The following is a 26,757-nucleotide window of genomic DNA, read 5'->3' as shown; positions in this document are numbered from 1 at the left end:
TTTAATGACAGACACGCGTGACCCGAAAGAAGGCTGTCAATGTTTAACTTCAAACCAAAATCCTACAAACAAGTCCAAACTGACAGTGAGGGAGAATTTAGTGTGCTGGAATTGGAAAGTGTCACTAATAATGGAGCTTCTTTCTCAAGAGTTGAACTTTTTCTCGACATTTTACCTTTTCACTCAACATTTTGACTTTTCATCGACTTCTAGACTTCTTTTCTCGCCATTTCAACTTTTTCCTCAAGAGAAACATTTTAAGAAAAATCCTACTTTTAGTTTTGTTCTCAACTTTCTTCCTCGACATTTTAACGTTTTCTCGACATTTCGACTTAATTCTCGATATTTTTCTCAACAATTTAACTTGTTTTTTTTTACATTTCGACCGTATTTTCGAAAGCAAAATATAAATCCTCCTCCTTCGTCGTACATTTTAAACATTAAAGTGCTCAAATAAAATAAAAAATAAACATTTGCTTTTTATACAGCAAAGGGGGTGTGGGTGCAAGATAAACGATGTGAAAGTGTCAAAACGATTCACGAATCCAGAATCTGTACTCTCTCCGCGAGCCGTTTGTACTTTCGTATCGTTATGACATCATATCGTCACGGATGTCCAAATGCCGGCCAAGTTACAAACCCGAGGCTTCATGACGGCCGTTCACAAACCAACGGGTGACGTCACTGCAGGTCTGATAGCGCTGCCATCACTCCTCTGCCGATAAAGTCATGTATTTCTAAGGAGCCACAATCTGTCGCTTGAGATTGGCCAGATCAGGTGTCACTCAGAAAATAGTTAGCCAATCAGAGGAGATGCTCACTAATATTTATAAGACTTGGGAACACCCACTAAAAACAGCTTTTTCTCAGAAGAGCTCCACTCAGAGGCTTTAGAGAGGTGTAAAATGGTATTGAAATGGTTTTTAACATTGAAAACCACAAAAATATCTTCATGAGGATGTCAGGACTATAAATAAAGCACCAGAAATAGACCTTTAAAACAACTATATTTCCCCATCGCACACATATTTCATAAATATGAAGTAAAAAAAACAAACAGGCGACTTGTGTCCCAGTATCCTATTTAAAAATGCGGTGCAGCAGATAACACGGTACCATCGCGGCACACTGACTCCTATTAGCGTCCAACGTTACCCTCAAGAAAATACGATGAACTAGAGATGGTAAAGTTACACAAAGCACATTTTATTGACTAATTTCATGAGGAAGTCACGGAGGAATTATGGGAAAGCTATAAACATCACCTGCTCTCATATTAAAGATGTTATCAGCAAATTAATAATATCATTATTCTAATTTTCACAATCAAACACAAACCTTAGAGGGAAAATAACGTCACACTGGTGAAACAACACGACAAAAAAAATAAAGCGTCTCGCATCATCGCACTCGGGTCTTCAGCATTTTGAATTAAGACTCACAAAAAAGGAATTCAGATCAAGCTTTCTGTCGGCAGTGAAAAGACATTCTCGTGTGGCTCAATCTTGTTTTTAATTTTTTTGTATTTAATTCTGTCTTTATTGCTGTTTTCCTCTTTTGTTCAGGTGTCTGGGATTGTTTTAATTCTGTCTGATTATGTGCACTGTACTTTGGTCGACCTCTGTTGTGTTTAAATGTGCTGTATAAATACATCTGACTTGAAAGATTAAAAACCGTGTAACATGATGCACTTTGATGACAGACTGAATGCAGACTTATAGTATTAAAAACACGTCGGTGACCACGCTAGAAGTTTCCTACATTTCTCAGAAGGCTTTTTCTCCCCTTGATATCTCAACATTTAAGAAAATATAACAGAAATAAATAGAAAAGTATTCTTGGGTCACAGGTTGTTGTCATTTTTGGTATAAAAATGAAAAGTTCTGATATGTTCCAACTTGAAAACCTTGAACCGTAGACATCACAGATCCTTCAGTGGTGACATCAGATTTCCAGACCGCCGCTCAGACAGACGAGTCCTCAGGAGTAAAACTTACTGTTGTTTATCTTCTTCTCTTTTGCTCTGCGGTGAAATAAATAGACAGCAGATATAAGAATTAAAGACTTAACACATTTAATGTCACGTAACCAACACCTTTCTGTGGAGCCTTAAAGTGTTCACTATTAGATAAATAAAAAGGGAATAATGATAATGATAACAATAACCAATGAATATTAATTTTAAAAAGTGGCAGTAATAAATAGAAGAAGTGAGATTAAGAAATATGAAAATGTAAACATTTTAAATAAAGTCATTATTAGATAAAAGAGTGATGTTATCAAACAAAAGGTGCTTTTATTAAATGAAAAATGGAATTTATGAATTTAAAAAGTGGCATATAAAATATAAAAACATGAAATAAAGTGTGGCAGTAAGTTAGAGGTGGGCGATATGGCCCTAAAATAACATCACGATATTTCTGGGTATTTTTGTGATAACGATATTCTTGACGATGTAACAAACACGAGAGGACGTCGGAGGAAAGAAAGGAGGAGAAAGAGCGTGACTGTCAATCAAACTCACACTCAGCTGAAAACCTAAAGAATACAGCGGCTTCCGGCCACGCTCGTTGCGTAACAGTATGATGTCATTATGTCAACAGGTCGGAAAATTGTCTTAATCGTGATATACATTTTTTTCTATCGTCTGAAAAACGCAACCGGTATTTACATGAACAATATGATATACTATAAACAAAGAAGCTAAAACAAATTGTGGATGCTTCACACACATCTTCAACCTGACAGCACAGAAGCTCTCTGCCAAATAAGGGTTTTCGTTTTTTTTTTTTTAATTATTGTTTCATTTAATTGTTTTCCGCAGTTTTAGTAGTTTAGTATAACGTGATTATTTATTTCATGATGATATATTCATCTAATACTTAGCACACTGGATGGCCACAGGCCCGCCGCTCTAACCCCCGCAGCAGGAGCTTTACCTGTGTTTCTCGCTGGTGCTGAACTCCCTGGTGACCTGGTTGTGTTGGCGCGGCGCGACGGAGCGCTGGATGTTGCTGTGCGTGTCGTACAGGAAGGGTTCGCCGAGCTCGGCCTGTTTCTTCTTCAGCTGGCTGGAGGACGAGTACAGCGCCTCCTCCATTCTCTGAAACGACAGCAGGCGAGTCGGGAGAAATCAGAGTCACAGAAATATCTCCGCACGGACGTCAACACCGACGTGCGCCGAGTGCGCTCGCTCACCCCGGCCTGCAGTACGTCGATGTAGACCAGCAGAGAGGCCAGCTCCAAGTTTTCACTGAAGCCGTTCTTTAGAGGTACGGAGCGGTAACCTGCGGAGACATAACATCAACCAGTCATATCAACCACACAATGAAAGGAGTTTTTTCATTGTACGGAGTCCCAAAGTGTTTAATAATTAAATAATTAAATAAAAAACGGAATAAAATGTGCTAAATTCCCAAGTGAAACATTATATTTTGTCAAATTATTGTTAATTATTATTGTTAATTTCATATTGAGTTTAATTGGACTTCATTTCAATTTCATAAAAGACATTTCTGTATTAAAATGTCACTATATTTCACTGTGTCATTTTCATGCCATACATCATTTCATAATGCCACTTTTGATTTAAAAATATTATTTTCATGTCATAATGGAATTCTTTAATTTATTTGGTTTTATTATTGCATTATTTTATAATGACATTTTAAAAAGTTTTTCTTAGGTCATGTTTTATTTCACCAAATCTTTCCATTTTATTTATTATTTTTAATTGGCTTATTTCCCCGCCTGTGTTTCAAACTTTTGTCTGTGTCTTCGTTTGTTTGTTGTCATTTGAACTTCTCAGCCCTGTGCTGTTAGTTGGTATCATTACTTCACAAGTGTAAAACACTTTGTGATTTCATATCTGTGAAAAGTGCTCCACAAATTAACTCCTTCTTACAAACTTAGGTCCTGAAAACATTCACAGTGTGTGTCAAACAGTGCCAGAACTTCTTGGTCCTGCTCTGTCATGGTTTCTCATGATAATAAGCACGACATGAGCGTTGTGTGAACAGCATCTCTGTTGCAGTATGTGTGCGTTCCCACCTGAGCGGATGCCTTTGACAGGAAACGTGGCCTGAGCCAGGAAGTTGGGGTCCGAGAACATGTCCTCCTCATTAACCACGAAGCGCAGGAAGGTGAGTTCGGGCTCGTAGATGGCGAACTGTATAGGGTCCGCTTTCCACACCGGGTTGAGACCATTGTCACCTGAAGGCGGTAGAAATATTAAAAGATTTAGCAGGAAATTTGACAGGAAACCATGATTCAGCCAGAAATCCCCACGAGTCGTAGTTTCAGGGTGCCAGAGAGATTCATTGGTAGAAGGTTCTGGGTTTGAACCTGAAGGCCTTCGGAGGTCCAACGTGACCAATATTAGACGGATAGATAACGTTAAATCCATCACACAACAATAACACTGTTGTCGTCTGTGTTCTTGGTTGTTTGTATATAATATATATGTGTTCTTGGTTGTTTGTATATAATATATATAGATATACTGTACTGTATATACTGTGCATTTTATATTTTATATTTTTACTGCTATTTTACTGCTATTTTATTGCTTTCTATTGTTCTATTATTATCTTGTTGCTTCCTGCATGCTGCTGTAGCGAAAAAAATTCCCCTCAGGGATCAATAAAGTAACTGCATAACCTAACCTAAAATAGAGCTTCTCATTGTGAAGTGGAAGTTCTCCTCTGCATAAATGCTTAACGAGGCCTGGACAATGAACAAAAACTAAATGAACTTGTTTGCAGCTGCACATTTTTAGAGATGGCGGTTGTAACAAGTTGGAAAATTACGAGAGTACTCGACCAACCAACGACTTTCAGTGCTGCATACTTTTCAGAAAGTACGAAAAACAGCTCTTCGGTCTCATTTCACCCTCTCCACCCCGACCCACGTACGATAGACGATGGTCTTGAACTTCTCCTCTGTGTGTCCGCACAGCTCGATCTCCACGAATGGACTGGCGATGCTGCGGCCGGGTTTAGGAAGGTGTCGGGCGGCGATCACCTGCAAACACAGGACAAACACAGCTTTAATAAGTCTCCCCAAACAAACAAGCAAAATGAGAATCTGCTGATTAAGATAAGATAAGATAAGATAAGATAAGATAAGATAAGACTTTGTTACTCCCACAGCGGGGAAAGTTAATCGTTAAATTATAATATCACAGTTGTGTGTGTGTGTGTGTGTGTGTGTGTTTTGGACATACCCTGACAACAATGTTGTACTTGACCTTCTTCTTCTCCTGATAAGGGTCGTGGCCGTCGTAGCGCATCAGCTCCGGCTGCAGCACGTAACCCGTCCGCCCGTTCAGACTAAAGAGGGCGCTGTTCAGCTGGGTGTATTTATCTGAGCGGACACATACACATCATGGGACGCACCGCTCAACATACACACAGTTTAATTTCATCTTTAGGCAGCAAGTATTGAAATGAAGAGAATGTCAGTCAAACGGACGGTGGGTGGACCAATACAAATGAAATACCGGCGAGTGAATCAGCAGCGATTTCTTGGAATAAATGTATTGTTATAAAGTCTGTGTGGCCAATAAACAGAACAAAAGTCCTGTATGGAGCCCTGAACACTGATGAACATGCGTACCTGCAGTTTGGAAGTTAAGAGCCACCATGTGACAGCCGACGGCCCACAGAGGGTAAGGGTCGTAGTTGGAGGACTCCACGCGTTGACCTTTGGGGTAGACACGACTCAGCGCTTTTTTATTGTACTGCAGGAATTCCTGGGTGCGGCTCTTTCCTGGTAACTTGTTTTCCACGAAGGAGCGGATCTCTTTGTAGCTGTAACTCTCTGCAGAGACAAGAGAAGGTCTCAACTCAAAGCGTCTCAGTTTTGTCCCCTGCGGGAAGGACGTGCACCTACACGATCTGTGATAGAGGCAATGAGTGCATCGGTTTTTCATCGAGTACTTTCATAATGTTCCCCAAACTAATCCATCCAACCAGGTGGTCTGAACACCATCATCTTCCTTCATGTTCCAGTCATGTGGCTAAATTGTCATTTAGAGGTGCTGTGTCAATTCATTCGTTTGGTTTCATTTAGAAAAATCTTTTTTTTTTAAAAACACTTTTTTTTTTCTTTGAGGTTGTGTGAGTATTTCATCAACTGTGCTAATTGATAAATACATACAACAATGTAATAATAAGCCACTATAACAATATACAACAAATAATATATAAATTCGTGAATGCTAAAATGTATATTATAAAACTACTTACACACCTGAGACGCAGTGAAGAACTGTCTAATTCTAGAGTTGTGCTCTTAAACTTCAGAGTACAGACTGTTGGGTGTTTCACTTTGTGTGAAGTGTGTGTGCGTCTGCATGCTCTTACCAAAGCGGTCCTTCTCCCTGCTGCGTGGTTGACAGTAGACCACCAGGTCTGACATCTCCATGGCAACCTCTGCCTTCTTCTCCACTTCCTCCTGCTGTCTCATCTGAGTTTGGACAAAAACAATATAGCCACTTCCTGTTTGTACTGTGATGCTGACAGACCACCAGTTAAACACCCCTTTGTGGGTTTTTTTTTGCAACATGCAGTCAGTTTCAGTCACATGTATGTAGACTGAAGTAATGTTACACTTATAGCCAACCTGTACAACCGACAGAAAGACATTTATTTGCCAGACCTGACAACTTCATGGACAGATTAGGAGACGGTGGGCCGAGAGACACAAAACAGCAACAAACAGTACTTTGCATCTTTAAGTGGGCTTTTGTCTGAATGTGGTGATTTTTCATTGTAATTGTTTTCTGTCTATCTTTTTTTTACTCATTTTGAAGTCATTTCGAGTCTCTTTTAGTAATTTGACATCTCTTTGTATTGATTTTGTGTCTGTTTTTAGTTCTTTTGTACCGCCCACGAGGCACACTAAAAGCTTGTGCCCGTTCAGTAATCCGTCCATGAACACATCCTCTAGGTTGTGACTCACTGACCCTTCCTCCACTAAACATACGATCATACATCATGAGATACTGACCTCTTGCTCCCTGTTGTACTGCTTGCTCATCTCTCTCTGAGTGATGTCCCAGGCCACCTTGTACCATTCAAACAGCTCCTCCAGAGAGCCCGTCGCCAGGTCGAACTGCATACTGTCCTGCTCCATGTTCTGCAGGGTCAACACGTGACTCTTCCCGTTTTTACCGTTCTTCACTAGAAACAAGGAGTGAATAGATGCACCGTGAGGGAGAGCCAAGAGGGATGCACAACTACATCCACACAAACACGTTTTAAAACTTATAATTTTGGACACTGGCGTAATCAGCCCAACATGGAGCACCGGTGCTGGTGACCCATTAGATTCTGATGTTTTTACTCTCACCATCTCACTCCTCATGTCTAAACTTAACTAACTTAAACAGCACTGGAGGTCACAGAATCTGATGGGTCAGCAAAAACGGTGTATCGCTGGTTTATTAGGGCTCTGTGAATAAGTAACGTTTGTTTTCAGGCGTGTTAGTATGAAAGAAGATCTGAAACAGTGCAAAAATGTTTGTGCAAATAAGAGATTTTTTTTCATCTTTAAACACTGTTTTAGAATGAAAACACATCAGTGTGGACGTCGCCTCCGTCTCACTCCAACTGTCAGACGCTGTGGTGTCAGGAAATTACAATTTGGGGTCAACTCTCCACCGCTAGTCAGTTAACCTGACTTTTAGATGGCTTTTCTTACAAAGCAAAATATGCAAAAATTAATGCAAAATATTATATACAAAACAGATCCGTAATTTGTGATTAGGTATCACAAGAACTACCTTTCAAGACCGCATTATGTCATGGCTGCCATAATAGACATAACAGTCTTTCCGATTGTTTCAAATTATACAACTAACTGGCAGATTGCGACAGCAGTCTCAGGAAATGAAGCAATGCTCCAACAAAAAGCAGACAAGAAGAAGATCTTACTATTGCAGAGTAATGTTCAAGGTGGGAGACTGTAAATAATCATTTATCTATGACACACTGCTGCAGTATTATTGTTTAAAACATTGATGACATTATTAATGATGAGGAAAAGTAACATCAATGCAGTGAGGATAGTGAAAACTCAACAGTGAACTGGACACCAAAATAACTTGCACTCACAATTTTGGATGTTGCACTTGGAGATGTCCACAACACCCTTACATAGTTCACCTAGTGGGTTGTCCTCCATTTCCTGCTTTAATACACATCACACACAGATTATTGTCAGCCAGTCTACACACTGATTTGACCTTCAGGTACACAGAGGCTCTAAAGTCTAATGTTTACCTGTGCTCTGGTGTCAGCTTGGGTGTTGTTGGACAGTTGCTCTACGTGGTTTGCAGGAAATAACATCTGTATCTTTCCGCCGTAGTCACCTTTCCACCTGTAGAGATGGCGACAATAAACTTTTCTTTCTGCTACATGTGGGTCTGCAACTGGCCACGTTCATGGAAGGATTACTGACTGGGCCCAGGAGGTCAGGACCAAAGCCTTTATTTAAAATAACTTTAAAATGTAAAGATTTCTTGTTGGTAGGCAAAATAACTTCAGAGAGACATCTACAACGACACACAAGGGCAACCACAAAAACAGAAAATGGCCAATAGAGACACAAAGAGACAAAATAATGCCTAATGGGAGACACAAAATGACCACCAGAAATACACAACAACCACAAAAAGACACAAAGCTCCTATTAAGAGACACAAAACTATCTTAAAGAGATCATTAATGACCACAAAAAGACACAAAACAACCACAAAAAAAACACAAAACTACCAAAAAGAGAAACAGAATTACCACAAAGAGACAAAATAATAACAAAGCAGATGTTTTTTATGTTTCTTGTAGTCTCATTCATATTTCTATGTAGGAGGCTGGGGGCCTTTTACGGCAAACATGTTGCCGTGTGTGGACTCACCATGAATCGCTCTCCTTGGTCACGTTGTGTATTAAAGCTCCTTTATTGAAGCTGAGCTCATCCGACATCTTAGCCTGGTAGTTGTACAAGGCCCTGACAGTATTGTTAGGCTAAAGGAGAAAAACACGCGCAGTCAGGAATGTCGTTATAAAAGGAAACTGTTGTTTGATAGCTGAGGAAGAAAGCCGGCAGGGCAGGACTGTGTACACACCAGCGAGGGCTCGATCTCGTTGGGTTCCACGTACGTCTTCACCTCGTACAGAGAGGCGCTGTTTTTCTCCTGTCAAGCACAAACCACTGTGAGGAGGATAGCAAGAGCTGATATTGGCCTTAAATGTACAACTTTGCAGCTGAACATGTCATTAGAGCGTAAAGTGTCTTTTATACGCTAATGCTTTAACTTTCGTGAAGATCAACGTCAGTCTTTTCAGACCATCCTGATCCAGATTTAATCCGATGAACCCTGTCGGCTATTTTGTAGTTAATTTCACTACCTTCACTTTTAAGCTCATATCTTGGTCATGATAGAGGTTAACCGTTCATGCTGCATCTTGTTTTATTCAGGACAGTCTAGGCTATCCAAATCTGTCATCATTTAATTTGATGATAGTTAAACATTTGTTATATTAGTTTTTATAGCAAGAACAAAACAAATTTTGTCTAAAAATTTTATGTTTTTACATGCATCTCACCATAAAATACTGTCAGTACAGATATATTTTCATACTTGTGTAGAGGAGATTGTCTAGAATCTGGCAATATCTGAACCATGTTTGTAGGATATTGTATGACTTAGCAATTAAAAAATTTTTAAAAAATAAAAAAGTGCTTAGTGCCTGCCAGAAAATAAATGTCATGAATGACTCCAGGTGGCCAGAAGTCCAAACCAGAGACTCACTAAGAGCATGTGATAAATGTGGATAAAGTGTAGACCCACAACATATAACATATGTTATTATTGGCTTTTCATACCAAGTGGGATGTAACGTCAGCCCTATGTTGGAGACAGTACAGAGGTCAGTTGTGATTTCGAAACTGCTTTCGAAACGCTTTGTCATACAGAGAAACGATGAGTGTCACCAGAAAGGGTCAATTCTGCTGTTTAATTTGATAAACAATATGTCGTGAAGCGATCGGGACATTGTGAATTATTCGGATAAGAGTAACGGGTTGCAGTTTCATAGGATATCTCATTCATCTCTCTGGGAAGAAGAGGCGGGAAAACTTGTTGTTGGGGGGCCCTGTGGACCGTCATTTATCCATGTCAGCCGGGAACTACCCAGTGCTGTAGAGCCAACACGGCTTGATGAAATATTTTAAAAGAAATCTTCCAGGTCTTCAAATGTGAATATTTACTACTTTCCTGATTTACGATTGTGTCAGTCTTTAACACTGGCAGACTATCTGCAGAAACTCACCGTGCTGAAGCGGTTGACCAGCTCCAATGTGACGGGGTAACGTAACTTGATCTTGCGATACAAAGATTTTTTCCTGAAGTAGTTGACCAGCTCCACCAGGCTCTCGAACTCTGTAGTGGTGCCCAGCAGGTACATGTTCCCCTCCTTCTCGATCCGGCAGTGTTTCACCATACCGTCTCCTCTGAAGGAAAGAGAGGGTAATTAACATCAAACACAGAAATCGGTCAAAGGAAAATAAGATTCACTGGAAATGGGGCAAAATAAATGTCTGATATATTTTCTTGAAACTAGCATGAAGTCTTAAAATTTTTTTAAACTAGTGAAAAAGTTCAGATTTAAGCCCGCATAGCCTCAAATAAGCAAAGATGCTTAAAGCTGGTTATTTGTCATTTAATTTGCCACGGTTTCAAAGTTTGTATCTTAAAACTACAAAGAAAGTGAAAGCAATCCTTATATAGAAAAATATTTTAGGGCATTTCACACCTTCATTTGATAGTGACAATGGAGATAAATAAGAAAAAAGAAAAGACAGAAGAGGAGGGACGAGCAGCAAAGGTCCCGCCAGCCGGGTTGACTAAAAAAAAAAAAAAAATACTCTGTCTGTCTTTAACTACTTCTGTTGCTTGTACAACATCTCAGTACCTGAATGTGATGGCGAAGGAGTCCAGTTTTCCTTCTCTCTGCCGGATGAGGAAGGCTCCATCTCTGGGGATCCTCAGCAGGTAATCCTCGGCCTGGCCTCGGCTCAGATTACTGTAGAACCACCTACACAGCACAAACACAAGGACGGTGACATCAGCTATATTTGTGTCAAGTCGGTTAGGTGAACGCTGCTTTGGTAAAAGCGTAAGTGTTTTAATAGACTGAGAAGAGAAAGAGAGAGACAGATATTATGTGTCTGTGGGCGTATGAGAAGGAAGGTGTGAAAATAACCAAAAAAAACCAGAAGCATTGCATCTGTGGTTGATAGAAAGTGAATGAAGGACAGATCAGAGATTGAATGTCAATACGGTAACTTTCACCAAACCTTTACTTTCAGTAATTTTTGTGTTTATATACAGACTGTGACAATAGTTTGGTGCTCATGAAACACCATGAACAGCAGATGCTGACGTATGCTTCATTATCTGATACCGCACGGTGGTTTCAGGGCCCTGTGATGTATCAGGCTGTTATTTGTTGTGTTGTGGAACAAACCCTTCGTGCACATGAGGGTCGGGTTTCGACACGGCATCGGTGAGTCGCAGCTCGAAGTCCTGGCAGCGCAGCGGGATTTCTCTGTAGTGCTGGATCAGAGAGTACACGCTGGGAAAGTGCAAATTCGGCGTCAGGAAGAAGTAAGTTTGCCCGCCTTCCGAGGCGGAGCGAATACGACAGTGCTGGACCCTCCCATTGCGCCTGCAGGACACAACATCAGGAGATGGAAAATATACAGTTTCAGTCAAACGTTATAAGGCTGCATCTTTAGGAAGACGCAGCCATGCATCAGACATAAAAAAAAAAAATATATATATATATATATATATATATATTTTGGTGACGTACCAGAAGGAAAGAGTGGAGTTTGTGACAAAGGTGTCGCTCTCTCGGACCAAGAAGGTGCCGTCTCTTCCTTCAGCCTCTGCGCAGTAATCGTGGATGAGTTGCTCGGCCATGACCCGGCCCTCCTTCATGCGACCGTGAAACCACGGCTCTGAGCAGTGCAGGTCCTGGCACTGAGAAACAAAACACATACAGGTTGGTTTTAGGGCGACATAGATTCTGTTACTTTTAATTTACAGCAGTAATGTGAGTGTTTATAGTCACATTACCTCTGTAAATATTTATTTTATTACTATAAAGTGTTTTGATAATCGTTTAAGTCATTTTCAAGTACATTTTCATGATAATACTTCCGTGCTTTTACTTAAGCCGTATTTTCAGTGTAGAGTACTTTGACTTTAACTGAAGAATCTGAATACTTCCCCACCACCTGTTATGTTTTAATAATCTTATATAAATGTTGGCAATTTTATTTTATTATTTTTTTTTTTTAATTTGCCGGTAAGCTTCCCACTCCTTTCTCTTACCTTCTTCGGATCTTCCTCCTCGTCCTCGTACTCCTCTGCGTAGTACAACTTGTCGTCAGAGATCACACAGTAGTGCTTGTTCCACCGCTGACAAAGGGAAATGAAAATTTACCTCTTTACCTTCACATGCTCATACATGGAGAAATAGAGCTCATTTTTGGCTGATATCATTAAATGGATTGTAGAATGCACAGCACAGCAGCTGAATCTAGTTATCTAATCTAGATAAACTGCTGCTTGCTAGCTCAGCAGAGTAGCAGTAACTGTACTTTCTGACGACAGTGAAATGTAAGTGATTTTATTGAATTAAACTTCATTTCAAATCATAAATTGACATGTCTCTAATAAAAAAAAAAAAAACATTTACGAAACAAGCTCATTAATATTGAAGAGCATTAAATGAAGGTTTTAAAACTAATATACCTGTTGTTCAGTTTGGAATTAGCACCTTTAAACTTGAAAGCTTTTTTTTCCACCTGCACAGTTTCTGACTTTGTAGGACGGCTCTGACGGTACCTGGTCCACAGGGTCCCAGATCTCCAGGTCCCCCTGGTTCTGGCCCTTCTTGAAGTCTTTGCTGGTCCCTCCTCCCTCCACGCTGAGCTTCTTGTGCTGCTCGAGGACGACAAGGGGAGGACACGGTCATCAGGAGCCACCGTTTCTCACCGATAAACCGCTTCCTGTCACACATGCATCAGTATGTTCACACACACACACACACACACACACACACACACACACACACACACACACACACACACACACACACACACACACACACACACACACACACACACACACACACACACACACACACACACACACACACACAGTACCTTCAGTATGATCTTTCCTTTCAGCTGTGTGGGGGAAGGAAGCTGCTCGGCCATCTGCTCCACGGGTTCACTCAGCAGTTTGTCTCCGAACACTTCTTTGAAGATACGAGCCATCTGACGCTGCTGCTCTAAAGGACAATGCTCCTCAATGGACAGGATCACCGGGAACCTGAGACGGAGAAGCCAGGTTACCAGGACGTGTATTGACTCTATATTAACTGTATAACTGCAGAAAAACAAGAAGTATGTAGTAGTACTTAGGAAAATATTTAATGTGACACAGACAGAGTTTTGTACTGAGTCTTACTCTGAGGTGACAAAAGCGTGCTCGTTGATGGCTTTGACCACGTCTTCAAACTTGATCTTGGTTGTCCTGGTCCAGCCGTGGTAGATGATTGGTTCCCCGGTGCCATCCCAGCAGTCCACTGTTTATATTCAGCAGCAGACAAAATACATATACTTAATACGAGCGTTAACGAGAAAACTACGAGATCCACACAATGCATCAGCTTTATACTGACATTCAACACAGCGGCAGCCCAGGCGTAGACATCGGACGTAAGCCTCTGTGGACGACTCACTGCGGAGCTGATCACCTGTCAGGTAGCTGTTGAAGAACAACAGGAGACGTGCTGGATTATTTACAAAGTTAACACTTTGGTCATGTGTTGTACATTTGCTTTGATTTGTTTATGTGCAGGATATTTGTCTAATGAAAGGGTTTACAGCATGTAACTAATGGATTCATTCATGTTAATAATTAACTGACGGATGTTTTTCAGGATCCACCTTTCTAATCTATTCTGTAGTAGAAATATTTTGTTTCTATAAAGTTGGCGGACATGTGACAGATTTAAGAAATAAAAGGTTAAAATCATCGAAGCAGAAAATAGCCTGACTTCTAACCCTGGACTGGACCAAACTCCAAAATTCAAATCCTCCCATCATGCAACAAATTACAATATCTTTACATTAGATTTTCCCTGATTGTTTTTTTTTGTGTGTGTGTGTTCAGTCAGACTGACGTGTTGTGTGAGGAGCTGATCCAGTAATGAGACAAAGGGTTGTTCATGTCCAGGTTGCTGATCTCTGAGAACTTCTCGTCCCAAACAGAATTCTCTTTAGAAAACAGGAAGCCGAGGAACTGGAAGAGGAGGAAAGTTTCAGATTTAACAGTAAGTTAAAACTCCTGTTCACAAGGTCATGATTTTTATTTAGATATCTGTATAACTATAAATAACTATTCAGCCTGCCATTTCCTGCCAAACTTAGGTATGAAGACCGTTTCTAAACAGTTCAATATGAATGAAATGAAAATTTCGAAAGGACAGACTCGATGTAAAACCGCAACAATAATGGAGAATACCTCGCTGACGGTGAACTCGGGGTCGTTGGTTTTTCTGAAGGTGTCATCAATAAAGATGGTCATCAGTTCTCTGACCTGGTTCAGATCGGTGGCCCACGACTCCTGAGGCACGAAAGAAAAAAGTGATCATAAAAAGTCAGTTGACTTAATTCATTTGGTGTTTCCAGACTTTTCTTCTCTGAGAACAAACACAAGGAACGGAGAAGGTTCCTTTCATTAGTGTATTTTTATATGATGTCCTTTTTTTTTTTTTTAATGTAAATCTCATTTGAATTATAAGTGTTTACTGATGTATTATTATTTTATTCGTAAAATTGTTTAAGTCCTCTTTTTATTGCCCATTAACATATACAAATATGAGTTACTTTGTAATGAAAGAAAAAAATCGGCTTTGTTTTTTTTTGGGTTTTTTTATGAATTGATTTCTTAAATTTGTAAAACTAATTATTACTGCTTGTTTCTTCTTTTTTTTGTACAAATGCTTTAAAACGTCATTGTTCTCCAAAATGAAAATGTAAATACAGTGAACCCTCGCTATAACGCGGTTCACCTTTCACGGTCTCGCTGCTTCACGGATTTGCATCGTGCATTGTGTTCTGCATTCTGATTGGCTAAACAGTCTCTCCGCTTCTTCTCTACCTGTTTGTCAATAACGTTGCGGTTTAATATGTACACGTACGTAAAACAGCTTGCCAAATTAAAAATAATCGATGGTGGCATGTCGGTTTATAAGAATCTTTTTGCCCAGAAGAAAAAAGAGCGACAACAACTACCGATAACTATGTTCTTCTCTTGAAAAACCACACCTGCACCGCCGGCTTTAGAAGAAAGAACCGCTGCAGAGCGGAGTCAGGATGCAGCGGCTCAGTCAGAAGAGCAGTGAAATACACGAGTCACTATTTGTCCGACTGTACTTTGTATTTTTTTCATAATCATTTTTCATTTCCTCCCGTTCTAATCCAATGACTCGGGTCGCAGTGGGGCGGTGCCGATCTCAGCAATTTGAAGCCTTCAGTTCGTATTGATGATTAAAATTATTATTTTACAGTACAGTAGTTATTTGTAAAAAAAAACATTTATACAGTACTTTTATTTGTTAAACAAATGCTTGGGCCTGTAAAAAGGTTTTGTTCTTTGGTTTCAATGTATTATGGAGTATTTCATTGTATAATAATTGTAAAAAAAAAAAAAGGTTACTACTTCACGGATTTCGCCTATCACGGTTTCTATTTGGAACGTAACCCCCGCGATAAACGAGGGTTCACTGTACTACAAAATGTCTGATGCACAAATTATTCTCAGGAATTTTTCACCTTTTGCTCGTGGATGAGAAATCGTTGGAAATCATGCAGCAGAACAGATGAGGCCTCCGGTTTATCTGTGTTACTGTTTGGTGGAAGAGAGCGAACAAAAAGTCAAAAGATGTTGACAAAATATCTTCACAGCTCATCTCTGAGGGTTTATTAAGATCCAGTGAGGTTGCAAAACAAAAGGACCTCACCCCAGAATAAAAGCACACGACTCCTTTTTGAACTCGTCGAGCACCTGAGGTTAAAAAAATAGTATCAATATAAAAACATATGCAAAATTAAAATATAAACAGAACACTGCGATTAATACAGACCAACCTCATTCTGTTCAAACATGATGAGGTTATAAAATTTGTGAAACTGCTCAAAATCCAGGCGCTCTTTCTTTGCCCCCACTTCCTGTGAAATCAGATGAACATAAAAGCTTTATCATCAACACAGGTTGAGTCAATCTTTTAGCAATTTTAACTGTAGAGGAGTCATGGAGTCATGTTTCTAGAAGGAACCCCGGATGAGAAAAGAAGAAGAGTACCATGAATTTGTCTTTGAGCGTTCGAGTGCTGGGCGTCTTGTAGTTCACCAAAGAAAGCAGAGCCTTCAATTCCTTCAATGAGATGCTGGGAAAGACACAAAGAGATAGCTTGCATCAGGCTGGAAACCTACTCCAGTTATTTACTATAACATAAACAAAATGTATTTTTTGGATATAAAATATTTAGAAAACAAGATCACTGAGAGTTTTCACCATTTTGGCAAAAAAAAAGGGTGACTTTTCTGTAAAAGCAGCCGCGTGACGCAACAACTTCCTGCACATTTTCTTATGTATTATGATATGACTCCCAAGCCTAATTTACATGGTAAAAATATATTTATTCAGATATTTATTCATACAGTACCTCTTTGTCTTTGTCTGATTGACAGAATACATCTGCTTCCTCAGCCAACTGGAGGGACAATAACACAGAGATCGCTGATTGGATCAGTCACAGTCACTCACAACTGTGTGAATGTGTGTGTGTGTGTGTGTGTGTGTGTGTGTGTGTGTGTGTGTGTGTGTGTGTGTGTGTGTGTGTGTGTGTGTGTGTGTGTGTGTGTGTGTTCACCTCTCTATAAGAACTGGGGTCGGTGCTGCCAGAGTTTCTTCCCTCAGCAGCTCGAGTCCAATCAGCCAATTCTGCGCCTCCTCCACAGAATCAGCTGAAAAACAAAGAAGCACAGTGTTATTGTACTAAACTGACATTTTTCACCGTGAGGAAACATCAATGGATCTGCTTGTATAACACCATGAACATCAGACCTGTCGTTTATCCCTAAAATAAATTAGATGGCAATTTAATTATCGTTCACAATAGGAAGAATGTGTATTTCCCTCAGCAGCAGGTGCATGTAATAGATAAACATCCAACAGATAACTTGATAATAAGCTCACAAAAAAGATGCAAATAAATTGGGCGGATTCATTCAAATAACAACTGAGACTACGTGACGTCCGTCAGAAATCCACTTTTGATGAAAACGAACTGGAAAACGTCACCTCCCAGACTGAGGGTGCTGAGAACGAACTGAGAGCCGTAGAAGATGGTGAAGCAGGTGTTCTCATCGTGTTTGTCCTTCCCGTCTTTAAAGCGCTCGAAGTCCTTGGAGTTCCTCCCTGGACGAATCTCCCTGATCTCAAACAGGTCCACTGAAACCAAGCGCACAGATTAACTAATGTTAGTCGTGTCTGTTTGATTGTTTTAAGTCTTTTTTTTTTTTTTGTAGTTTTACGTCTATTTGTGTCGTTTGGCATCTCTTTGTGGCTGTTTTGTGTCTCTTAGCAGATGTTTGGTGTTTAGCGCTGGTGCTGTTGTTGCCTCTCTGTGTGCCTTTACATTAATTTTGTCTTCAAACGGGGTCTCTGGACCTGGGGGCCTCCTCGCCCCTGTACCTGGTGAGTCCTTTCCTGACTGTCACTAATGTTCTCTGGACACGGTTAAGTGCTTTGACACACTGATGCTGGTAAGTCATGGCCATTACATAATCAGACAGCTGACAATGTCGTGATGATCATAATTTCACTGTGGTTCCTGTTTTCTTTGAGACAAAATGCAAAAGAACAATGACGCAGGGGTTAGGTGGATTTTCCAAAACGGCTACATGAATTTGCATCCTTCAAACTGTCTTTTCACCCTCTTGATTTGTCTCAGTGACGGATTCAATACATTTTTTTTGATCTATTGTTTAGAGAATCTAAGCATCTTCATCGCTTATGTGATGCTACGCTGGCTAGTTTTTAAATCTTCTGGCTTCCCGATCTGGAAATGTGCAATAACTTGTGCACTAATGCAGCAGCGTCGAGGCAGCGCAGGGAACTATATTGCTTCTTTTTCACCAGAAGGTTCCTGCTTTTAGAACCGGTTCTGTTCTGAAACAACCAGGGTGCAAGCTTTTAGCATCTTATTGAAAATATTTACTTCAATCCAGCAGATATAGATATATATCTATTTTACTTGCAAACCTCTTTCATTGTTTTTCCCTTTTAAATAAGACACACCCAATGATGGCAGCATCCTGGTTCTGACCTCAGGCTGACCCGGTGTTTTATGGTCCCCAACAAGAACCAACTTTTTAGTTCTGAAATATATGTTTTTGGTGTAATTAACTACAAACAAATATATATATAAATCAGGTACAGGAACCAGAACCGAACTAGTGAAGCAACAGTCAGTGGAAAATGAACTATATGAGATTCCTTCATCATTTGTAACTATCGGGACGCTAATTGGATATATTTTCTTTTTAAAATATTTCTGGGCCATTTTTTACCTGCATTTGACTAGATGAATGGCACAAAACAAAGGTGGAAAAAAACTAGTATTTATGAATAACATTGTGCAATATACTCATACGTGTCTGAGGCTGAGCATACTCACAGGCGCCATCGGTCTTGTCTGCGGTGCGTGTCCACGCAACCTGCCGGGTCTCCATGATGAGCTGCACAGTGAGCCGCTCCAGCTTCTGCCGAAACACCGTCATGACGACGCCCAACTCCATATCCCGTTTGATCCGGATCTTCAAGTACTCCGTCATCTCGCCCTGCTGCCCCAAACGAGCCATCTCTGCAGCTGAGACCGGAACGGGAGAGAGTCAGAGACATTCATTCACAAAAGGCTTCGATTATGAAGTGCTTACAAAAGTGAAACTGACTTAATTTATAACCCATCTGGGTTATAAACCCAGGGTTTATGATCTCACCACAGAGGACACACTGTGTCTATATGGTGTTCAACCTCAAACACCAAAGGGGCTGCATACAACAAGCACCGACCTTCCATTCATCACGAACACCTTACAGCAAGCAGCCGAAGAGTAAAACCATCCTCCTGTGACACCTTTATGGATCCAGCTGATGCATATTCATTTCCCACAAGACCAACGTGCTTCCTCCTTCTGCTATGTAAATCAGAGTGAACTTTAAACCGTCATTAAATCTTTTCTGTCCTTGTTTGAGCTACGTCACACAATGCCGAAAGGGAAGCGTCATATTGCATCTGTGTTTCATCATTATTGTTAAATCACTTGGGCCTTCAGTGTTATGCCCTTCAGTTTTTTAATTTTTTTATTGCAGACTGAAGATGTAAACATCTGTCTCATTTTTCACTTTACGGTAGAATGTGCTGGAAAATTTCTGTTGGATAGCAGTAGGATTATTTTATCGTATTCATTTTAGTATTAATTTTCATCTTTAAACATTAATTTAGATCTCCCTGTTTTCTAATATCATGGTGCAGATATTGTTTCCACGATATACAAGTACTCTTTTGATAAAAGTGCCAGTAAAACTATGAAAAGAAACTACAGAAATCACATTTCAGTTCATTTACTCAGGTTGACCAACCTGCAGAACCTTACTGCAAACATAAATTTAAAAAAAAATTCCCCTCAGGGATTAATAAAGTAACTACCTAACCTAACCTAACATCACTGCAACAACACGTTCCTGTAGATACATGATGCACAACATCAGGAGAATACGTTCTCTTCTCACTCAGAAGGCGGCGCAGGTTCTGGTCCAGGTTCTGGTCCAGGTTCTGGTCCAGGTTCTGGTCCAGGTTCTGGTCCAGGATCTGGTCCAGGCTCTGGTCCAGGCTCTGGTCATCTCACGTCTAGACTACTGTAACTCCCTCCTGGCAGGTCTACCTGTTAGTGCCATCCGACCTCTGCAGCTCATCCAGAATGCAGCAGCTCGACTGGTCTTCAACCTCCTAAATACACTCCCACTACTCCGCTCCTCCTCCTCCTCCTCCCTTCACTGGTTACCAGTAGCTGCCCACATCCATTTCCAAACATTGGTACTTGCGTACCGTACTGTGAACAGATCAGGTCCAGTCTACATCCAGGACATGGTCCAACCTTACATCCCAGCCCGCTCCCTCCGCTCTGCTTCCACCAATCGGCTTGTTGCTCCTCACTGAGCTAAACTCTCAACAAAATCACGACTATTTTCTGTCCTGGATCCTAAATGGTGGAATGAGCTCCCCACCAACATCAGGACAGCAGAAAGTCTGAACATCTTCCACCGCAAACTAAAAACACACCTCTTCAGACTTTACCTTGAACAGTAGAACTTTAGTAGCACTTAAAATGTCACTTACTGATGGCACTTTGTAGTTTGGCTTTCTTGAAGAAATTGTATTTTCTTGATTCCCGTTGTTCTGGGTTTTGTACCCTCGTGGTTGAAATGCACTTATTGTAAGTCGCTTTGGATAAAAGCGTCAGCTAAATGAAATGTAATGTAATGTAATGCAGAAATAATGAATGGGTTTGAATGTTTACTTCCTTTTCTAAATAACAAATAAATTCTTCAGAATTCTACGCCCCATTTACATTATTTGAGGAACAGGGACTGTGAACACAAAACACACAGAGCATGAATGTAGAGCAGACGACAGGTCTCTCATCTCACCTGCACCGCTCTGCTGCGCTAACAATGCGGGCTGACTTTTGGTTTAAAGCGATCATGCCAGAGATAAACACATTTCCAGTGACAGAGACACTCTATAATGTAATGAGTAATGTATTTACTAACTTCCTGTTAGTAAAAAAAAAAAACAATCTTGCCATCATCGCTTGTCAGAGTTACTCACCAACAGTTCAGTCAAAATGACTTCTTTTTTTTTTCTCCTATACGTGACCAACAATTTTAATTTATGACATGACATCTAGAATACAGTGCACTTCTAATATTTGTAGTTCTGACATAAACAACAACTGTTCCTGTGGCCATTTTGATAATTCTTTTCCCCTCCTTTTCTAGAATGAATCACTTAGTCTCACCTCACCCACAAGTGCTCTGATGAGTGGATGGACGTCTCAACCTCAAAATCTAGCAGCATCTCTACTTTTGATTTGCCTTCTATAGCTCAGTCCTCTTTTTTAGAGTTGACTCGCATAAAAGTCAACTCAAGACAAAGTGAAATGGAAGTACAGGATTTGCTGCAAGCATGGTCTGGCATGACCAAAGGGAATAAATAAAGATCTACATTAGTGGAACAAGTGACAAACTAGCACTTGACCTGTTGCTACATGGCTAGGCTTGTGGTAAACGTGAGGAACTAGATACATGGATGGTAAGAAAGTTCACTTCAAGGCCACACAATTATAAAAAAAAAAAAAAAAGGGTGTTTTCACAGTACTTCATTAGTACTTCGCTTGAAAAGCCAACTGGACTTTGTTTAAAATTGGGGGAGTTTCCCTTTAAAAATAAAGATTTTTAGCCCCCTTTTCCTTCCAGACAAGAGCAGTATAAATATCACATGCAAATGTTAGGGCTCCGATACATATCCTACTGAGACCATGTTTGATTTCTGCCCTGGTTCATTTTACTATAATCAGTTCCTCTCTTTGTTTCAGTGCAGTTATTCTCTGTCGATCATTTATTTTACACTTTCTGTACTGAGTTTATTCTTGATTTTGAAGATATCTTAGCAGACTGCTTATTGGTGCTGATGAAAACGGGGCAGTTTTGAACCAAGTTGGAAAACATAAAATTAAAGAACGCTGTATCCCAGACTGAGTTCCTTTAATCATTGTCTCTGCTCATTTTAACTTCGTTCATACTGATGTTCAAGCATCTTTAAACTTGACAATATGATAAAGAGTGTAATAAAAAAGTATGACTGTGTGACAGCAAGTGGACGACAGACTGAAATCATGTTATTTTAAATAGTACGTTCACGTATCGCTGGAGTTTGAGTGGAGGGTAGAATATAGTAGCCTACTGAACATTTAACTTGCAAATGATCAGGGAGATATCAAAACAATACAACACCACAGGAACAATCCTGAGGAGTCAAAATTTTAACCAAACTATGTTATGAATTATGACTTAAAGAAGGGACTGCAGGTGTTTTTTCTGGTATGTTTATACACAGAAAGAGAAAAAAAATGTGCAATAAATGTTTTTATTTGAGAATAGGATCCTGTTTTTCATATGTAGATATCATTAAAAAAGAAGAGATTAGCTCATGCTTATTATAAAAATTTACAAAAAAAATAATGACTTAATATCAACACTATTGAAACTGCCCATGTTCATTGCGTGAATATCTTTGCTCTGTTTTCCTGTAAAATCAATAAAGCTGAAACATGAAACAAAAAACTATTCTTCAGTGTTCTCAGGTCAACTTAATGATTAACAATCGTTACACAAGTTTTCCTCTGTTTACCCCCCCCCCCACACACACACACACAAGGGGACAGTCCCTAATAACACAATGGCAGCCTTATTTCGATGAACAAATTTCCTTCTCGGATATCAACGATCTACCGACAAATATCCTCCAACCAATAGGACGCTTGTTCCCACCTTCAACTACGACCCACAGGAGTGTTCAATGAATTATTGTCCCTGGTTCACTCGAAATTTGTTATACGTTAAAATGACTATTTCCTGAGAGTTATGCAACCCTCATTGTCATGGCAACGTTACACACTGACCAAAAACTGTCCCGACTTGTGGTTGGAAATGAGAGGCGAACGCCGATCTCCTGCAACCAAGTGCGCTGAAGTATTGAAGCATCCACCAGACCACGGATGGAAAAACTAACATTATATACACAACTAAAACTCCAACATCAATCACCAGGAAACCAGATTGTTATTAATTAACTTTAAAAGGTAACTGAGTCGTCAAAAGTCAAAAGACCCATGATGTAGTTTTATTTCACGCCAAAGGAAAATATATTTATTTAGGCACCTACAAACTGTCTAGTTAAAAAAAAGTAAGACCAAATTTCATGAGGATTTTTGTTATGTTGCGTCGTTTGATAACTGACACAATCATCAGATCAAAACTATACTAATTGCACAAAAATCCAACACATGATGTCTTGCATATAAAAATAAGTCAGTATACAAGTGAGTCATGTGTGTGGTGCCGTAATGCCACATGGTATCAAATGAATTTATAACATCTTTTTAGGTGTCTTTGGTTTGTCCAATTTAAGTATCCGCTGAGTACTGCAGGGTGAAAAGTCTTTAAAACCAGGGAAAGTCAAAGTTAATTCTATATCACAATATTACGACAAATAAATCAAAGATGACACCCTACATGATACCAGCTACAAATTCGGGTGTGAAAAAAGTAAGGCAAGGTAGACACGCTAATCCTTACAAAATAGTTTTGCTCGATTGGCTCCACTCACTACGGTCAAATTCAGACAATGGGATGAGTGGCTCCGCCTCCACTTACTGTATCTGGTCCTTGAGTTTATTTTTTAACACCAAATTACTCCGATTACCAGAAGAAGGCTCTCCATATTTGTGGTGGTTGTGTCGAAGTGTGTTCCCTTTTTGAATAGTTAAAATGATCTTTCCTGTGGTAACCCCCTCCACGGTTTAGGTTAGATTATTGTAATTTGTAGCAGAGATGGTTTGTTAGATTTAGGGGACGGATGGGATCAGGTTCAGAATCTCAGATAATGACTGACTGGAGTTACGGTGAAGGTTGGGTTTAGATTTAGGTTCGTGAAAACAGATGAAACCAGTTTGTAAAACAGTGTCTGATAGCACAATGTGGAAAAACTGAAATACCAGAGATCAACAGGAGATGCAAAATGACCAAAAAGAGACACAAAACAAACAAAAAGAGATTCAAGACGACTCAAAAGAGAAAGAAAATGAACAAAGACGTGCAAAACCACTACCAACACATGCAAAACAACCAAATGTTGTTAAAAGAAACAAAATGACCACGTAAACCTGCAAAACAACCCAAAAGTCACAAAACGTCCAGAAAAACACGCAAACTGGCCAAAAAGTAGCTACAAATAAGGCAAAATCACTGAGGCAAGAAATAACTTTAAAGCTACAAAACAACCAAAAACAAGCACAAACATGACCACAAAGCAACACAAAATGCCAACAAACTACCACAAGAGATTAATATGACCACAGAAGATGCACAGGGACAACAAAACGATGGAACATTTTCTAAAACACAAAATATTGAAAATTACCAGTTACAGAAAATATTAGGTCGACAAATAATGCTACTGCTTGCACTTTGAGGGTCTTAGTTGAGGGAGGCACCGTGTAAGGACCCCTTCTATTAAAATCAGCTCGAGATACTACTGTGAAGATTGAATTATTTATATATATATATATATGATATACGAGTAAATTGGCTTCACACATTGACCCAACAGGTGGCTTTAAACGAAATGCATTTTAGTTTAAAAGTACTTACCAGAAGAGAAAAACTAAGTTGAAGTATGCTTTCAAATGGTTACTTCAGACTCCAATATTCATATCTGTTATCATCATCCCGTTATCATTACTAACTAACAGTAACGAGAGCCGGTGAAGGTGCCTCCATCAAGTCTCGCCCGGTCGGACTCGTCTTCTGCAGCCCAGCAGAGACGCTGCAGAGCGGATTTCCCCTCCGCTTCACCCCCGCAGACACTTTAACACACCGCTTACGACAAAAACGATTTTCAGACAGTAAAATGTGTAGCTTACCTTACGAGGGAAACCGATTCTTCTGAAATCCGCAACTTCTTTTCTATCTAATCATGATTTGTAAGTTATGAAATGAAGCAGGGGAGGATGTAGAGTGTTGACAAAACGGGCAGCCGCAAAACGGTCAGTTCCTCTATCCGCATGTGTGTATAAGGAAGTAAAAGTTAACTTGCATTATAGGCATAGACTGCAAGTTATCTAAAAAGTAAAAAAAAAAAAAAGAAAAGTCAGGAAGCGAGGACGTTATCTATGCAAACTAAGAGGAGGGAGAGAGCTGCCACTCTGACCTGCAGGGTGAACACTGATGATGACGAGGTTTCCAAATTAAAGTTTTACAACCAGGTTATTTATTTTAAAGTGTGGAAAAACAGCTCGTGTAAAAATGCACCAGTTTAGACCATCGACTCTTTGTTTTTGGTGGTTGTCAACATAGGGTTAACGGACTCATAACTGGCCATTAAAACAGCCCAGAAGGTCCAAAACAACTAAGAATTGAAATAATCGAGATTATGAAGACGACATGAAAGACAATACCCTTAGTTTGTCATAATTCGACTTTTAAGGATCTGTTTTACCTTCATGAAGCATTTTAAGGGTCTCTGTTGCCGATTTCCAGAGTTTGACACAAAATTTGATGTTCGCCTTCAGATCGTGTCCACAGAGAAATTGCAGACGCACCTCACCAGCGCTCACAAAAATGTGCATAACTCGAGTGCTGATTTAGATGAAGTGACAATATTTTTTAACAAGTATTCATTAGGCTTGAAACATGAAATAGGAATGATATAAAGACCTCAAAACAAATAAGATAAATTCAAAGTAAAGCCAACAGAGTTTACCAGAACAATGGAAATGAATGGCAGCATGTACGCAGGAAAAAAAAAAAAAGAAGCAGACTATGGAGAGACAAAAAAAAAATTAAATTTGAATAATGTGATTATATGGAAAAGTATGTAGCAAACTACATGATGAATTACATAATGTAATGCATGACAACTGTTCATTAGTGCTCTGGTGCTTTAGTGTGCATTTCTGCTTAGAAATAACTTTAAATCGCCGTAATTATGTAAATGCTATGAAGAGCACAGAAAGTTCAAAGTATCTTAACATTTCCGGGGAAAAAAAATATTAAAACAATTTCAATACACAAACAACACGAGGAGTATAAATATGTTTTATGGAGCCACATCCATCAGGCCACTGTGTGAAGCACTGTTAGCTTATATAATAGATTTGCATGGGCAACTTGCCCCCTAAAATTTGCATGATAGCAGAACGGAGGAGGAGGATGAAGACAGGGCTCCCTTTCAGTTTGTATTACTATAATTACAATCGCCAAAGTTTGCTGCAACATTTCACAGCACGGTCTGGTAAAGTCACACGACCAACTGAAGACACACAAACAAAGAAAACTGCCACCAAAGAGAAAAACAGGTGGAACAGGAAGGTGTGCCCGGCAGGTGCCGTGTTACTTTAATACACGCAACTTTACATGGAAACATCTGCAGTAAAGTGTCTACTACATGCACAAAAACAAACACGAGTATCAGTCACTACAGGCACCGTAAAAAACAAACTCATCCATGAAGCTTATGTCAAAAAGACATGAAAACTGAATGTCTCCTGGCTTGTCAGCTTGACATAATATTTTTGTTACAGTGTAAAGAGTCACAACTTCTCTCCCGGACCAAATACACCAACTGCTTATATGGATCAAACTTAAAGAAACCGAACACAGAAGTAGTGGAGAAACAAAATTCACCACAAGAAGCTTTTCTTCACTGTTTACCGGATATTTAACTGTTTTCAACTACTCCCTCACATCCAGGCACAAACACA

At 39.7% G+C, this 26,757-nt stretch overlaps 1 protein-coding gene across 3 annotated transcripts; it reads right to left on the bottom strand.

The window, feature by feature from the left end:
• Positions 1–1,185: 1,185 nt before the first annotated feature.
• On the bottom strand, positions 1,186–25,521 carry plcg2 (phospholipase C, gamma 2). 3 transcript variants are annotated; one of them, XM_069714326.1, is made up of 33 exons: positions 25,494–25,521; positions 18,831–19,022; positions 17,453–17,602; positions 17,022–17,115; positions 16,815–16,862; positions 16,451–16,535; positions 16,237–16,317; positions 16,110–16,153; positions 15,922–15,994; positions 14,609–14,710; positions 14,268–14,386; positions 13,764–13,849; positions 13,550–13,667; positions 13,243–13,411; positions 12,923–13,018; positions 12,407–12,493; positions 11,883–12,052; positions 11,535–11,735; positions 10,980–11,102; positions 10,338–10,518; positions 9,131–9,199; positions 8,920–9,029; positions 8,286–8,382; positions 8,118–8,193; positions 7,012–7,184; positions 6,366–6,468; positions 5,617–5,820; positions 5,225–5,364; positions 4,914–5,022; positions 4,051–4,212; positions 3,199–3,287; positions 2,940–3,103; positions 1,186–2,023 (listed from the first exon to the last, which is right to left on the bottom strand). In XM_069714326.1, the coding sequence occupies exons 1-33, from the start codon at positions 25,504–25,506 to the stop codon at positions 1,981–1,983; spliced, it is 3,771 nt and encodes a 1,256-aa protein (XP_069570427.1). In that variant the 5' UTR covers positions 25,507–25,521; the 3' UTR covers positions 1,186–1,980. The 3 variants fall into 3 exon arrangements, with proteins under 3 accessions (XP_069570427.1, XP_069570428.1, XP_069570430.1); XM_069714327.1 differs by lacking the exon at positions 25,494–25,521 and adding an exon at positions 24,919–25,042; XM_069714329.1 differs by lacking the exon at positions 25,494–25,521 and adding an exon at positions 24,647–24,759.
• Between the last annotated feature and the right edge of the window lie 1,236 nt (positions 25,522–26,757).

This window comes from Brachyistius frenatus, unplaced genomic scaffold (assembly GCF_029030835.1).
Source record: "Brachyistius frenatus isolate BFR_SWC_R1_liver_20210118 unplaced genomic scaffold, ASM2903083v1 Contig_129, whole genome shotgun sequence".
NCBI classification, from domain to species: domain Eukaryota; kingdom Metazoa; phylum Chordata; class Actinopteri; family Embiotocidae; genus Brachyistius; species Brachyistius frenatus.
Note: the sequence above shows the minus strand (reverse complement) of the source record. Positions and strands in the feature narration are given on the sequence as shown.

Coding starts and splice junctions, on each gene's coding strand:
- plcg2 (XM_069714326.1), bottom strand. Junction 12,053..12,406: donor AGGAGGAAGATCCGAAGAAG/GTAAGAGAAAGG, acceptor TTTGTTTCTCAG/TGCCAGGACCTGCACTGCTC. Junction 5,821..6,365: donor CAGGGAGAAGGACCGCTTTG/GTAAGAGCATGC, acceptor TTGTCTCTGCAG/AGAGTTACAGCTACAAAGAG.